The 14,365-nt window shown below is 47.2% G+C and overlaps 1 protein-coding gene across 1 annotated transcript in view; it reads left to right on the top strand.

Moving 5' to 3' along the window:
* Positions 1-13,775, top strand: part of CSNK2A1 (casein kinase 2 alpha 1) — a 49,761-nt gene extending 35,986 nt beyond the window's left edge. The window contains exons 6-13 of the mRNA XM_081949769.1: positions 364-423; positions 1,017-1,100; positions 3,605-3,715; positions 4,581-4,682; positions 6,164-6,264; positions 7,965-8,113; positions 9,323-9,409; positions 10,505-13,775. Coding sequence (XP_081805895.1) covers positions 364-423; positions 1,017-1,100; positions 3,605-3,715; positions 4,581-4,682; positions 6,164-6,264; positions 7,965-8,113; positions 9,323-9,409; positions 10,505-10,620 — 810 coding nt within the window. The 3' untranslated portion in view covers positions 10,621-13,775. The remainder of the gene's footprint in view (positions 1-363; positions 424-1,016; positions 1,101-3,604; positions 3,716-4,580; positions 4,683-6,163; positions 6,265-7,964; positions 8,114-9,322; positions 9,410-10,504) is intronic.
* Positions 13,776-14,365: the final 590 nt, after the last annotated feature.

The following is a 14,365-nucleotide window of genomic DNA, read 5'->3' as shown; positions in this document are numbered from 1 at the left end:
GATAGATAGATAGATAGATAGATAGATAAAGATTAGATTAGATTAGGTAGGTACGTAGGTATAGAGATAGATAGATAGATGATAGATAGATATAGATAGATAGATAGATAGATAGATAGATAGATAGATAGATGATAGAGTAAATAGACACAGCAGATATAGATACAAATAATAGATATAGAAACTAGACAGACAGATGAATAGATTCGATAGATTAGATAGGTCTGCATGTTTCTATGCCACCTAGAATAGCGTCCATGCAGTGTGAGATTGAGCGCAGTTAACGTCCTTGTTGCGTTAGAAATTGGAAGAGATTTGCCGCTTTATTCATCTTCCCCCGTGTTGTGTGTTCATTTCCCACAGCAATTATACCAGACGTTAACGGACTATGACATTCGGTTCTACATGTATGAAATCTTGAAGGTGAGTTGCCTTTGGTGAAGCCTTAGCAGACGTTCTGGAAGCAGCGTTTGAGGAATCAGAGGCCGGCCATTTTGGAGTGGATAATGTCTTTTTCCCCCCCTTTCTTTCGCTGAGGACTTGAGCAAGTTTACTCCCAAGTCGACCCCTGTTCTTTAGCTCTTCCCTTCATCTGGCAACTCTGTGCATGCACACACTGGGAACAGGCTCCAGCTGCTCATCTGACTCACTGATGTCTGACTCCAAAGGCAGCTGATAACTGGCATATGGCTCTGGCCCCCTCTCTGCCTCCGACGCAGAGCCCTCCTCAGAGCCTTCCCCAGACTCCAGGACTGGCCCATCTTCCTCCCCAACCTCCTCACTCTCCGAAACTGCTGCCAGCTCTGCTGGACGGCCACAACACCACACTCTTGCTGGGTGGCCTGTGGTGACTTCTAAAGCAGCCGCCATTTTCTGAGCATCTGCCCTGAATTGTGGCCCTTCCGAAAATGGGCTCCCTATATTGATTTGTTCCGCTTTGGACGTGGCGCAACTTTCATATCCGAAGCCTCCTTTCTGATGTTGGGGCGTCTCTTTTCTCTCTCTCTCTTCTCCAGGCCCTGGATTACTGCCACAGTATGGGGATCATGCACAGAGACGTCAAACCTCACAACGTCATGATTGATCACGAGCATCGAAAGGTGAGGAGGGGTGGGCCATGAGGGTCCCTTCCCTCTCTGTCCTTCAGCGAGCGCCAGCCTTGAGCCATGAGCTTTTTCTTTCCTCTTTCTTTTTCTTTCTCCCCTCCTCTCCTTTCCTTTCCCCTCCCTTTCCCCCCCGCTCTTCCTCTTGGTGGCTTTTGCGTGTGCATAGGCGCCAGGAACCAGTTCCCCAAATGCCCGAAGCACATGTGTAGCCCTGGAAACAAAAAGATCATTTTCCGAGCATGCACACCCATGGCTCTTCTGCTTTCTGGCACACCAATGCATGCGAAGGCCAGCTGGCTGCTGTGCCTGAACCGGGAAGAGGAACTGGTGATGGTGCCATTGGTTCGCCATCACGGGCCTAGACTGTGTTTGTGTGTATGTATGTATGTATGTATGTATGTATGTATGTATGTATATATTTATATGTATGTATGTATAAATATTCATATATACACTATATTCCCAAAAGTATCCGCTCACCCATCCACATAATCAGATTCAGTTGTGAGCAAATACTTTTGGCAATATAGTGTATATAGATACACACTGTATTTTATGGAGTATAAGACGCACCAAGATTTTGAAGAGGTAATTAAAAAAAAAAAAAAGTTGTTGCACTCTGACCCTCTGCACGCCTCATTTTTTGTGAATTTTTTTTTTTTTTTTCGTGAAAAATGGGACATGCAGAGAGTTTGAAAGGTCTGCAAAGTGCTCCTGGGGGCTTGGGGGAAGGCAAAAACGAGCAAAACAATGAACCGTTTTTTGTGAAAACGGGCCCATTTTTGGCCCAAAACATGGCATGCATAGCCTTTAGGAGGCTTGTAGAGTGCTCCTGGGGGCTGAGAGTGTGTGTAAAAACAAGCAAAAAACAGCTCTTTTTTCGCTTGTTTTTGCCCCAGCCCCCAGGAGCACGCTACAAGCCTCCCAAACCCTCTGCACGTCCATTTTTGTTGGGGGGGGGCAGTGCTTCAGGGGGCCAAAAATGCTAAGATGCACCCAGATTTTCAGCCTCTTTTTTTGGGGGGGGGGAGAAAGGTGCTTCTTATACTCCGAAAAATACGGTGTGTGTGTGTGTGTGTGTGTGTGTGTGTGTATGTATGTGTCCTGTATACCTTGTATATAGAAATCTTGTATATAACCCTCTGTTTGTAAGACAAACCTCTGTATCCGGTATTTTGCTCCTGGGTTGTCTCAAAATAGTAGCCACACTGTGCGTACTCTGACAGTTTCTGATTATACCCTTCTGGCAGGGGGGCTGCCAAGTGCCTGAGTGTTGCCAACCAGGGAAAAAAATATATACATACACACACACACACACATACATACACATATACACAGTGTTTTCGTAGATTTTCATGGGTGTAGCAAAACCAGCATATATATATGGGTATGCCCAAATATGGGAGGGAGATAGATAGATAAATACAATACAATAATACAATAGTAGAGTTGGAAGGGACCTTGGAGGTCTTCTAGTCCAACCCCCTGCCTAGGCAGGAAACCCTATACTGTTTCAGACAAATAGCTATCCAACATCTTCTTAAAGACTTCCAGTGTTGGGGCATTCCCGACTTCTGGAGGCAAATTCTGTTCCACTGATTCATTGTTCTAACTGTCAGGAAATTTCTCCCTTAGTTCTAAGTTGCTTCTCTCCTTGATTAGTTTCCACCCATTGCTTCTTGTTCTGTCCACAGGTGCCTTGGAGAATAGCTTGACTCCCTCTTCTTTGGGGCAACCCCTGAGATATTGGAACAATGCTATCATGTCTCCCCTAGTCCTTCTTTCTCTTAAGCTAAACATACCCAGTTCCTGCAACCGTTCTTCATATGTTTTAGACTCCAGTCCCCTAATCATCTTTGTTGCTCTTCTCTGCACTCTTTCTAGAGTCTCCGCATCTTTTTTACATTGTGGCGACCAAAACTGAATGCAGTATTCCAAGTGTGGCCTAATAGATGATAGATAGATAGATAGATAGATAGATAGATAGATAGATAGATAGATAGATAGATAGATAGATAGATGATAGGTAGGTAGGTAGGTAGGTAGGTAGGTAGGTAGGTAGGTAGATAGATAGATAGATAGATAGATAGATAGATAGATAGATGATAGATAGATAGATAGATGATAGATAGATAGATAGATAGATAGATAGATGATAGATAGATAAATAGATGATAGATAGATAGATAGATAGATAGATAGATAGATAGATAGATAGATAGATAGATAGATAGATAGATAGATGATAGATAGATAGATAGAGTTACAACCCCTGGTATGCCCAAATATGGGAGGGAGCATACTGCTTCCCTTTCTGTACAACTGCCTAATATGTAATACATAGCTTGAAATAGATCTATACTAGTCTCCCTTTATTTATTTATCAGCACAAATGCAACGTATGTATGTATGTATGTATGTATGTATGTATGTATGTATGTATGTATGTATGTATGTATGTATTTCACCTTCCACCTTAATCTCTTCTTCTTTTCCAGCTGAGGCTAATAGATTGGGGTTTGGCTGAATTCTACCATCCGGCTCAGGAATATAATGTCCGAGTGGCTTCCAGATACTTCAAAGGGCCGGAACTCCTCGTAGATTATCAGGTATTGGCGCTCTTGAATGTCTTGTGGAATGACCACAAACCTGGGAAAAAGGGATGGACGGAACCAGGAACCAATTGGGCTGCCCCGGTAGAACCTAGGAGCAAAAAGGAAACATAAAGACGATATTTAGAGCCAGTTTGGTCTAGCGGTTAAGGTACCAGGCTGGAAAGCAGAAGACAGTGAGTTCTAGTCCCGCCTTAGGTAGGAAAACCAGCTGGGTGATTTTAGATCAGTCACCAGGAAGCCGTGAATTTAGTCCCACCTTAGGGACAAAGTAGGTGTCTTTGGGAATTGGTCAAACTCACCAGGAGATTAGGAGTTCTAGTTCCACCCTAGGCACAGCAGTTGAGTTGGGTGATAGATATAGATAGAGAAATGGTAACAGATAAAAGTATGTGATAAATAGATAAGATAGAGAGAGAGAGAGAGGGGGGGGGAGAGAGAGAGAGAGAGGGAGAGAGAGGGAAAGAGAGAGAGAGAGAGAGGGAAAGAGAGAGGGAAAGAGAGAAAGAGAAATTGAGATAGAAAGAGATGATGATAGATAAATAGATAGGATGAAGGAAGGAAGGAAAGAAAAATAAAGGAAAGGAAAGAAAGAAAAGGAAAAGACAAAGTAAGAAAGGAAAAGAAAGGGAAAAAAAAGGAAAAGGGAGGAAAGAGAGAACACAGTTGCTGTGTTCACACTGTCATTGTACTGAATTATATTTCTGACTAAGCATAAGAGTCACGGAGGGGCCAACCCTTTCTTTCTGCCCAATGCAGTCTGCTCCTATTCCCCATGGGAACATCACCCCTGCTGGTTGAGCCTTTTCCACGTCGATCTGCGAGCGAGCCCTGCTAATGAGTTTCCTTCCCTTTCTCGTAGATGTACGACTACAGCCTGGACATGTGGAGTTTGGGGTGCATGCTCGCCAGCATGATCTTCCGAAAGGAGCCCTTTTTCCACGGCCACGACAATTACGATCAGGTGAGGAAGAGTGCGGGGAGCAAAACCTCGCAGCCTGCACATTCAGCAGGAGGTCAGCAGGTAGGGGCAGAGAGGGAGATGGCCAGGTAGACCCATGGAAGGTTGTTCCTTGGGTCTACCTCCCAGTAGGTTGTTTCACTCCCCACCACCACCCCCCTTGTCTGTGCAGCCTTTCAATGGGTGTCTACAAGTCACCCCAAAAATGCTCATTTCAGGGTCCCTTCAAATTCACACTTCAGCTCCTGGCAGTTGAAGTGGTGAGATTTGCTATAGCGGCCCGGCTCATTCAGGAAGGAATGTTGTAGTATCCAATCTGGATCGGTTGCCAGGACCATTTTGTCTTCCAAGCTTTCGGACTTGTGCTGGAGCCAAATCTTCTTATGGATGGATGGATAGATGGATGGATGGATAGACAAATAGACAGACAGACAGACAGACAGATGGATATACATACATAGATAGCTGATACAGATGATGGATGGATGGATGGATGGATGGATGGATGAATAGAGATGGATACATTGATAGATGAATTGATAGCTAGATGAATAGAGATGGATGGATGGATGTTAGGTATATAGATAGATAGGTGATTAATAGGATGATAGATAAATAGATAGAGAGACAGGTGATTGATAGATATACATAACTGATAGCTGATATAGATGTTAGATAGATTGATAGATTGGTGAATAGAGATAAATACATAGATAGATGAATAGATAATGAATAGAGATGGATGGTAGATACATAGATATACTTGTGATTGTTAGCTGATAGATATACATAGCTGATAGATAGATGGTTGATAGGTAGAAAGCTAGAGCGATAGATGAATAGATAGATGAATAGAGATAGATAGATGAATAGAGATGGATGGTAGATAGATGAATAGAAATGTGATTGATAGCTGGTAGATTTACCTAGCTGATAGATGGTGGTTAGGTAGGTGGGTGGGTGGGTAGGTAGGTAGGTAGATAGGTAGATAGATAGATAGATAGATAGATAGATAGATAGATAGATAGATGATAGATAGATAGATAGATAGATAGATGATAGATAGATAGATAGATAGATGATAGATAGATAGATAGATGATAGATAGATAGATGATAGATAGATAGATGATAGATAGATGATAGATAGATGGATAGATGGATAGATGGATAGATGGATGGATGGATGGATGGATGGATAGATGGATGAATAGAGATTGATGGATGCATTTACAGTAGCAGGGTCATAGGATCCAATAGCTATAACACACACACACGCTGCTAGAGAAACATTTCCAGAAGATGGGTTCCATGAGTTGCCAAGCATCTGAATTTTGATCACGTGACCCTGGGGATGCTGCAACCGTTGTAAGTGTGAAAAAGAGTCATGTCCCTTTTTTCAGTTCCTCTGGAACCTCAAAACGGACTGTGCATATTGAGTTTCTTTTTAAATCATTGCATCCACTATCTCCCTTCTGTCCGCAGTTGGTGAGAATAGCGAAAGTGTTGGGAACAGAAGACCTATACGACTATATTGACAAATACAACATTGAGCTGGACCCCCGTTTCAACGACATCCTTGGCAGGTAGGATGGAATTGATCGAGAGCCGAAGACGGAGGGCAGCCCCAACTTCCACAAATTGTGTCTCTCTGTGTGGGTGGGTGTGTTTGAGGAAGGGAGGGGAATGGAAAATCCAAGAAAGTCCAGTTGCTGTGTAGGAGATGTCCAGGCTAAGCCCAAGCAGGGGGTGTCAAATGTGTCATACGCCACGGGTCCTTGTGTGTTCACAAGAGATCTAAGACCAGCCTGCCTGGAATGCCTTCTTAGTTCCCTCAATTTCCTTGACCGTTAATAGCTCAGATTCTTGTAGAAAACTTGCAATACGTCCAGCCTGTCTGGAATGCCTTCTTAGTTCCCGCTCAATTTCCTTGACCGTTAGTAGCTCAGATTCTTGTAGAAAACTTGCAATAAGTCCAGCCTGCCTGGAATGCCTTCTTAGTTCTCACCCAATTCCCTTGACCATTAGTAGCTCAGATTCTTGTAGAAAACTTAAGCTTGCAATAAATCTTTATACTCGTTGCTGCCCACAAGAAATCTAAGACCAGCCTGCCTGGAATGCCTTCTTAGTTCCCGCTCAATTTCCTTGACCGTTAGTAGCTCAGATTCTTGTAGAAAACTTGCAATAAGTCCAGCCTGCTTAGAATGCCTTCTTAGTTCTCACCCAATTCCCTTGACCGTCAGTAGCTCAGATTCTTGTAGAAAACTCAAGCTTGAAATAGTTCTTTATACTCACTCCGGCCCACAAGAGATCTAAGACCAGGCTGTCTTGAATGCCTTCTTAGTTCCAGCTCAATTCCCTTGTTAGTAGCTCAGATTCTTATAGAAAACTTAAAGCTTGCAATAATTCTTTATACTCATTGGAACTGCCCAAATATCCTGATTGACAGTTAACTTTTGGAACATTATCTTAGGAGCCCTAGGGCAGCGATGGCGAATCTTTTCTGGCTCGCGTGCCATAAGGGGGGAGAGCGGGGGGGGGGCGTGCCACACCCATAATGCAATGCGCGACACACACACACCCCGTGCGCGTGCGCGCATGAGAGCCCCCCCCCATTTTTTGCATGCTTTTTTCGCCCTCCTCAGGCTCCAGAGGCTTTATAGGACCCTGGGGAGGGCGAAAACAGCCTCCCCTGCCCCCCCGGAGGCCCTCCAGAGGCTTTCCTGAAGCCTCCGGAGAACTAAAAACGACCATACGAGCAAACCAGAAGTCCGTTCCCAAACTTCCGGTTTGCCCATAGAGCCGTTTTTTTTGCACTCCGGAGACTTCAGGGAAGCTCCTGAAGCCTCCAGAAGGCCTCCAGAGTGGGGAGAGAGGCTCTTTTCACCTTCCCCAGGCTCCTATAAAGCCTCTGGAGCCTGGGGAGGGCGAAAAATGGCTTTAAAAAAGGCTGAACTTAGGTGGCCAGCGCGCGCATGCGCTCTGGTCACCTGACAGGGCAACACCTTGCATGCCCTGACAAGTGCCATAGGTTCGCAATCCCGGCCCTAGGAGGATACAGAGGTCATCAAGTGGATGATCTGATTGCCACCGTGTGTGTGTGTGTTTGTGTGTGTGTTGGATTTATTGGGCTTTGTAAAATGTGGGGTTTCATTTTCTTCTCTCTCTCTCTGTCCCTGCCCCTCTGTCTCTCTCTCTATTTCTCTCCCCTCCCTCTCCCTCTTTCTCCGTCTCTCTCCCTCCCTCCCTCCCTCCCTCTCTCTCTCTCTCTCACTCTCACTCTCAGGCACTCACGGAAACGATGGGAGCGTTTTGTCCACAGTGAGAACCAGCACCTGGTCAGCCCCGAAGCCTTAGATTTCTTGGACAAGTTGTTGCGATACGATCACCAGTCCCGACTGACGGCCAGAGAAGCCATGGAGCACCCTTACTTCTGTGAGTCCGGTTCTTGGGAAGCCCAGTCGAGCGTCCTTCGACGGGACAAAGACCGGGCAGGAAATATTACTTGATCTGCTTTCAGAATAACCCTGGAGAGCCAAGATGCTAGTCGCTGCCCCTCACTGGCTTAATTACCGTATTTTTCGGAGTATAAAATGCACTCCCCCCTCCCCCCACAAAAAAAGAGGGTGAGAATTTGGGTGCGTCTTATACACTGAATGTAGCCCCAGCCCCCACCCTTTGGCCTCTGCCTCCTTGCAGCAAATAGCAAACTGCCTGTTTCAGCTTCAGCACAAGCAGCTGATTGTCGATTGGCCTCCCAACCATCAGCTGTTTCAGGCTGCAGGGATTGCCGCCTCCGCGGGCCCCATTTTCGCCCACCACATCTTATTCTTGGCCTCCGCGCGCCCCATTTTCTACCCGTTCCGATACCTGCTGGGCGGAAAATGGGGCGCACGGAGACAGCAATAGGCTATGGCAATCCCTGCAGTCTGAAACAGCTGATCATCTGATTGCCTTGCAGGCAAATTGCTGGGAGGCAGAGGCAGATCCCCCCCCCCCCCCCGTTTTCCTCCCCAAAAGCTAGGTGCGTCTTATACTTCGGAGCGTCTTATACTCTGAAAAATATGGTAGTTCTTACTGTGACCAGGTTGCATGCTTTTTTTAATGACAAGTTGATGTTGGCCAAATATTGCAAAATACAAAACAAAACCTGGAGTTTGATAGCTGAGATATTTGGGGGGGGGGGGGACCCAGCGTTTCTCAAGCTTGACAACTTTAAGAGGGGTGGACTCCAACTCCCAGAATTCCCCAGCCAGCTGGGGAATTGTGGGAATTGAAGTCCTTCCCCTTAAAGTTGCCAAGCTGGCTAGGGAATTCTGGGAGATGAAGTCCACATATTTTAAAAACTGCGAAGGTTGGGCTTTCTAAATGTATTATAGGATCATTTCATGTCAGGATGTTTGTAGTCCCCAATGTTTGGAGGGTCTGGAAGGCTGCACTCATCTTAACAACAGTTCATTCGGCGACCGTTGTGAACCACGGGCTTTCTTAATGACAGCGGCATTTGCTTAACGACCACCAAGGGGAAAAAAAAAGGTCACAACAGCCGTCTTGAGCAGGCACCACGAAGGTCACGTGTTTTGCTTCCTTTGGCCCCGAGAAATTCCCGCAAGGACTCACCGTCTTCCTTTCTCGCCTTTCCAGACCCAATTGTGAAGGACCAGGCTCGGATGAACTCAGCCAGCCTGCCAGGAAGCAGCACACCTGTGAGCAGCGCTGGGATGCTGTCAGGTGAGTCCCCCTGGGATGCTGCCATGAGAAATGGGCTGGGTCTCCCATAAGCCATTTGGTTGGGCTGCTAGCGCTCCTTGACAGGGAAAGGCACCGCACATAAACAAACCCCCTTCTCTTCTAGCACTGATGAGGGTCTCTAGTTGGATGATGAAATGTTTGCAAGGGAACAGACCGAGCTCAGAGTGCATCAAGGACCCCTCAGTCCTCCTCCCCTCCTCCTCTCTGCAAACTCCACTCCCTTCTAGAACTGATGATGGTCCCTAGTTGGGTCATGAAACGTCTGCAAGGAAACAACTAAGCTCAGAGAGCCCCAAGGAGCCCACAATCCTCCTCTTCCTCCTCCCTGTAAGCCCCACTCTCTTCTAGCACTGATGATGTTCCCTAGTTGGGTCATAAAACCTCTACAAGGAAATAACCAAACTCAGAGAGCTCCGAAGACCCCACAGCCCTCCTCTTCCTCCTCCTCCTCCTCTCCTCTTCCCCCTCTTCACCCCCTCCCTTCTAGCACTGATGATGTCCCCTAGTCCTCCTCCTCCTCTCTACAAACCCCACTCCCTTTTAGCATTGATGATGTTCCAAAGTTGGGTCATGAAACGTCTACAAGAAAACCACCAAGCATCAAGGACCCCACAGTTGTCCACCTCCTCCTCTTCCTTCCTCCCTCCTCTTCAAACCCTCCCTTCTTTCTAGCACTGATGATGTTCCCTAGTTGGGTCACGAAACATCTGCAAGAAAATCATCAAGCTCAGAAGCATCAAGGATCCCACAGTCCTCCTCCTCATTTCGTTTCCATAAATCCCACTCCCTTCTAGCACTGATGATGTTACTTAGCTGGGTCACAAAACGTTTGCAAGAAAACCCTCAAGCTCAGAGAGCACCAAGGACCCCCACAGTCCTCCTCCTCTCTGCAAACCCCACTCCCTATTAGCATTGATGATGTTCCCTAGTTGGGTCATGAAACGTCTACAAGAAAACAAACAAGCTCAGAGGGCAGCAAGCACACCAGAGGCCATTCTCATTGAGGAAGGGGGGGGGGGCGACTAAATTGCCCTCTCGGGGTCACTAATTTTATCCTTTTCTCTCCCCTCCCAGGAATTTCTTCAGTGGCGACGTCTTCCCCCCTCGGACCTCTAGCCGGCTCCCCTGTGATTGCCGCTGCCAACCCGCTGGGAATGCCAGTACCTGCTGCCGCAGGGGCTCAGCAATAAAGGACGCCCCTCTCCCCGTCCCCCCACTGTCTCCCAGACGCCGGACTGGAGCCACCCTAGGGCTGAGGGTCCTCCTCCAACTCACCCCCCCCCACAGCCTCTTGTAGCCAACGTGGGGAAGGCGGGGGGAAAGGAAAGAGAGACAGGAGGAGCCACATCGGACCCGTCGCTGGTGGATCGATTCGTTCCTTCTGTCACGTCATCCATATGTATCTCTCTCTTCCCCCCCCCCCCTCAGCCTCCCCCGGATATATATATAAGATATGGATGGATCTTCTCACACCGAATCTCTTCCCCCCCCTTCCCCAGGCCTGCCTTTTTTTTTTTTTTTACTTGAACGTTTTGTAACTCAGAGGAACCCCGTGGCAAAAAAACCCAAAACCCCACCACAAAAAACATCCACCTGCGGGGCGTTTCACAGACCCTTTCTCATCTGTTCCCGCTTGGGCCCTCCCCGGAGACACTGCATCAGTCAGGACGCCGGTTCTTCCTCATCTCGGTTTCTCTCGTCCTTACGACTCGCCGATGCCTCTTCGCCTCCCCCTTTGCAGGGGAATGTCATGCCTCCATCACCAGCCTGCCCGCCCGCACCAGCCCTGTTGAGTTTCCAGCCTTGGAAAGCTAGCCAGCAAGAACGGGAGCCCCATCGTGGGGCATTTCGGGAGCCAGGTAGCCGTGGTCCTGCAGCGGCTCGGAGCCGACTCGGTTTGCAGAGGGGGAAAAAAAGGACAAAACGGTCCATTATCCGATGGGATTGTCTTCTCCTCAACTTCATCCAAAGCCTCCAGGCCTCGCCCGCCGGTCCGTACCTCCTCAAAAGATAGCACCTGCCCTCGCCGCCAAGCTCTTCCCCGTAACGTCCTCTGGAATTCTGGAAAAATCCCGATTTTTTTCACCATCTGTTTTTCCTGGGAAAAAAATCCTATTTTTTCACTTGTTTTTTTCTGGAAAAAATCCTGTTTTTTCACCTTTTTCCTTTCCTTTTCCTTTAAAAAAAAAAAAAACCACCTCAAACTTCTAACAGAACTTGGAAAGAAAGAAAGAAAGAAAGAAAGAAAGAAAGAAAGAAAGAAAGAAAGAAAGAAAGAAAGAAAGAAAGAAAGAAAGAAAGAAAGAAAGAAAGAAAGAAGAAAGAAAAAAAACCTGAAAGGATCCAGGGCTGCTTGCTTGCCCTGCCCTACCCTCCCATATATACAGTATATATATATATATTTCGCCATGTGGTTGAGAGGTGTGTGTGTGTGTGTTACTTAGAGGAAGCTGGCGGAGGGAAAATTGTCGAGGAAAATAAGGTGTGTGAAAAACTGCAAAACGCAAAAAAAAACAACAAAAAAAAAAACAGGCCAGCTTGTAAGAGAGCGTCCTGGGGAAGGACGGGACCCGCTCCCTGTGTGATTGTGTGTCTCTGTACTACACACATGCACACCCTCACCGAAACGCAGAGGCCTCTTGTAAGGTAAATGGGTCTCGCTCTTCCTTCTGCTGAAATTCCCTACGTCAGAAATTCCCGGCTGTAAATATAAAAAACTATTTTCCTTTTTTTAATTTATCAAAGGTTCGGTTTAACGTCACCCGCGCGGAGGCTCTCCTTGGGCCTGTATCAAACGTTTTACAATGACGTGTAGCCTCTCAATCCCCGGAATTGGGGCTTCGGACCAGGAGGCTGGGCTCTCTGTGTGTGTCTCCGTCCGTCCGTCCGTCCTGAAGCTGGGTCTCCCCATTCCCGTTTCGGCACCTCGGCCAGGATCTGGTGGCCACCGCGACCCCGTGCTCGGAAGCCTTACAAGCAGCGTGCTGAAAAAGCCAAAATGTCGCCGGGGTTTGGCGGCCCCTGTGTTTTCCTCTCGCTGTGCTGGGATGTCGAAGGGCAGGATGGGAGCCCTTTCCCCATCTCTTTCCGAACCACCGGGGATCTGTAGCTCGCTGCCGGAGCCTTACAAGCCCCATCAGGTCCTCTGTGAACATGTCCGTTGGGGGGCGGGAGGCGGCTGTCATTGCTATGCGTGGCCTGCTAACGTTCTCGGCGAGGCCTCGAGTTCCACAATAATATGCAACTTTTGGAAATTTGGAATTTGCGGGGCATGTCCGTGTTTCTCGGGGCGGGACCTGGGTGTTTGAGGAGGAAGCAATCGCACGAGACACCTCCCCCCCTTCTCGGCGGTTTCCTCTTCCCTCCATCTCCTTGGCGGATGAGAAAGGACTTCCGGATGCCCGCCGGCAGGAAATTTCCCACAGTGGCGCCTGCGAGAAATTGGGAAAGGCAGCGTAGGTGTGCCTAGATTTTGCACTAGGACTGCTCCCCTCCGGAGGGCTCCGGAGATGTGGATCGGCTCAACGCTTGGCTTTCTTCTTTTGATCTTTGACTTTGGCAAGCAGTCGCGTGCTTCCTAGGAATGAAGGGTGCCGGGTGCGAGGTGATGAGGATTTAAGGAGGGGGAGGGGGGTCACCTGGGGGAGCCGTATCCATCCAAGCTAACCCAAGATGGAACTATTGAGGTTGAGGAGGTGATGTAAAGCAGCCGTGTCTCGATTTTGGCCCCTTTTTAAAGATGTGTGGACTTCAACTCCCAGAATTCCCTGGGAGTTGGAAGTCCATGCCTCTTAAAGGGGCAGGAGTCAAGAAAAAAACCCGCCGGTCTCAACTTTCTTCCCGGTGCTTATTTTGGCCTTGCAGCCCAAAAAAAACCTGCAGATTGTAACAACGTCTGTGTTGTAAATTACCTCATCTGTATACGTCGTATCAGAACACTTTTTTTAAATTACTCAGCACTTCCTGGGGATATGGGTGGAGATATATCGATGATATATATATTTTCTCCTTTTTCTCGGGAAAAAGGGTGGGGGGAAGCTGGCATTGTGCAAGATGGCAGGGGGGGGGGAAGGAAAAGGAACGCCAGTATAAATAGTCCTGTTTGCAAATTTGAATTTTTTTTTAAACGAAAGATCTTGTTTGAAGTGATCTTTTTTATTATTATTTTGTTGAAATTTAGATTCGTTTTTATTTTCTCTCTCTCTCTCTCTCTCTCTCTCTCTCTCTCTGGATTTACCTGAATGGAATTGTAGTGTCACTATTTGAAACTAACCCTTAATTGTGCTGAGAGGTTGTGCCATGGAGGTCTTTAATTTTTTTAAAAATAAAATCATTGAAACGAAAAGGTCTGGTGAGTTCACAGTCTTAAATATAGATCGCCGTGGAATAGATTTTAACTCCTAGGGCTTGAAAAGCTGCTTTTGGGTGTCTTCCCTTACTGGCTGCTGGTACTTTTTGCTTACAACATACAGTTCAACAGTGATGGTCAATTTTTTCACCGACTGCCTAAACCCGGAACGTGAGTGCGTGCCGAAGGGCTGAAAACTCAAAGACCAGCTCGCCGGTGCATACCAGCCTGGTTTTGGGGCATTTTTCGGGCTGTTTTCAGACTCTTTTTCTGGGTTGTTTTCAAACTTTTTTGCATGCCATTTTTGGGTCATTTTGTGGGACAGTTTTTGACCCAAAAAACAGTCCACAAAGCCTGAAAAGGGCACAACAAACAGCCTGGTTTTGGATCATTTTTCAGGCTGTTTTTGCACTGTTTTGGGGGGGCATTTTCAGGACCGAAATCAACTCCAAAAACTGCCCCAAAACCGGCTAGAAAATGGCCCCCAAAGCCTGGGTTTTGGGTGGTTTTTTGGCCATTTTCTGGTGCTCTGGCACCCACGAAGACCAGTTGGTGACAGTGCCCACAGAAAGAGCTCTTGTGTGCCA

Source organism: Natrix helvetica, assembly GCF_964273705.1.
Source record: "Natrix helvetica genome assembly, chromosome: 3".
Classification (NCBI taxonomy): Eukaryota; Metazoa; Chordata; class Lepidosauria; order Squamata; family Natricidae; genus Natrix; species Natrix helvetica.
Note: the sequence above shows the minus strand (reverse complement) of the source record. Positions and strands in the feature narration are given on the sequence as shown.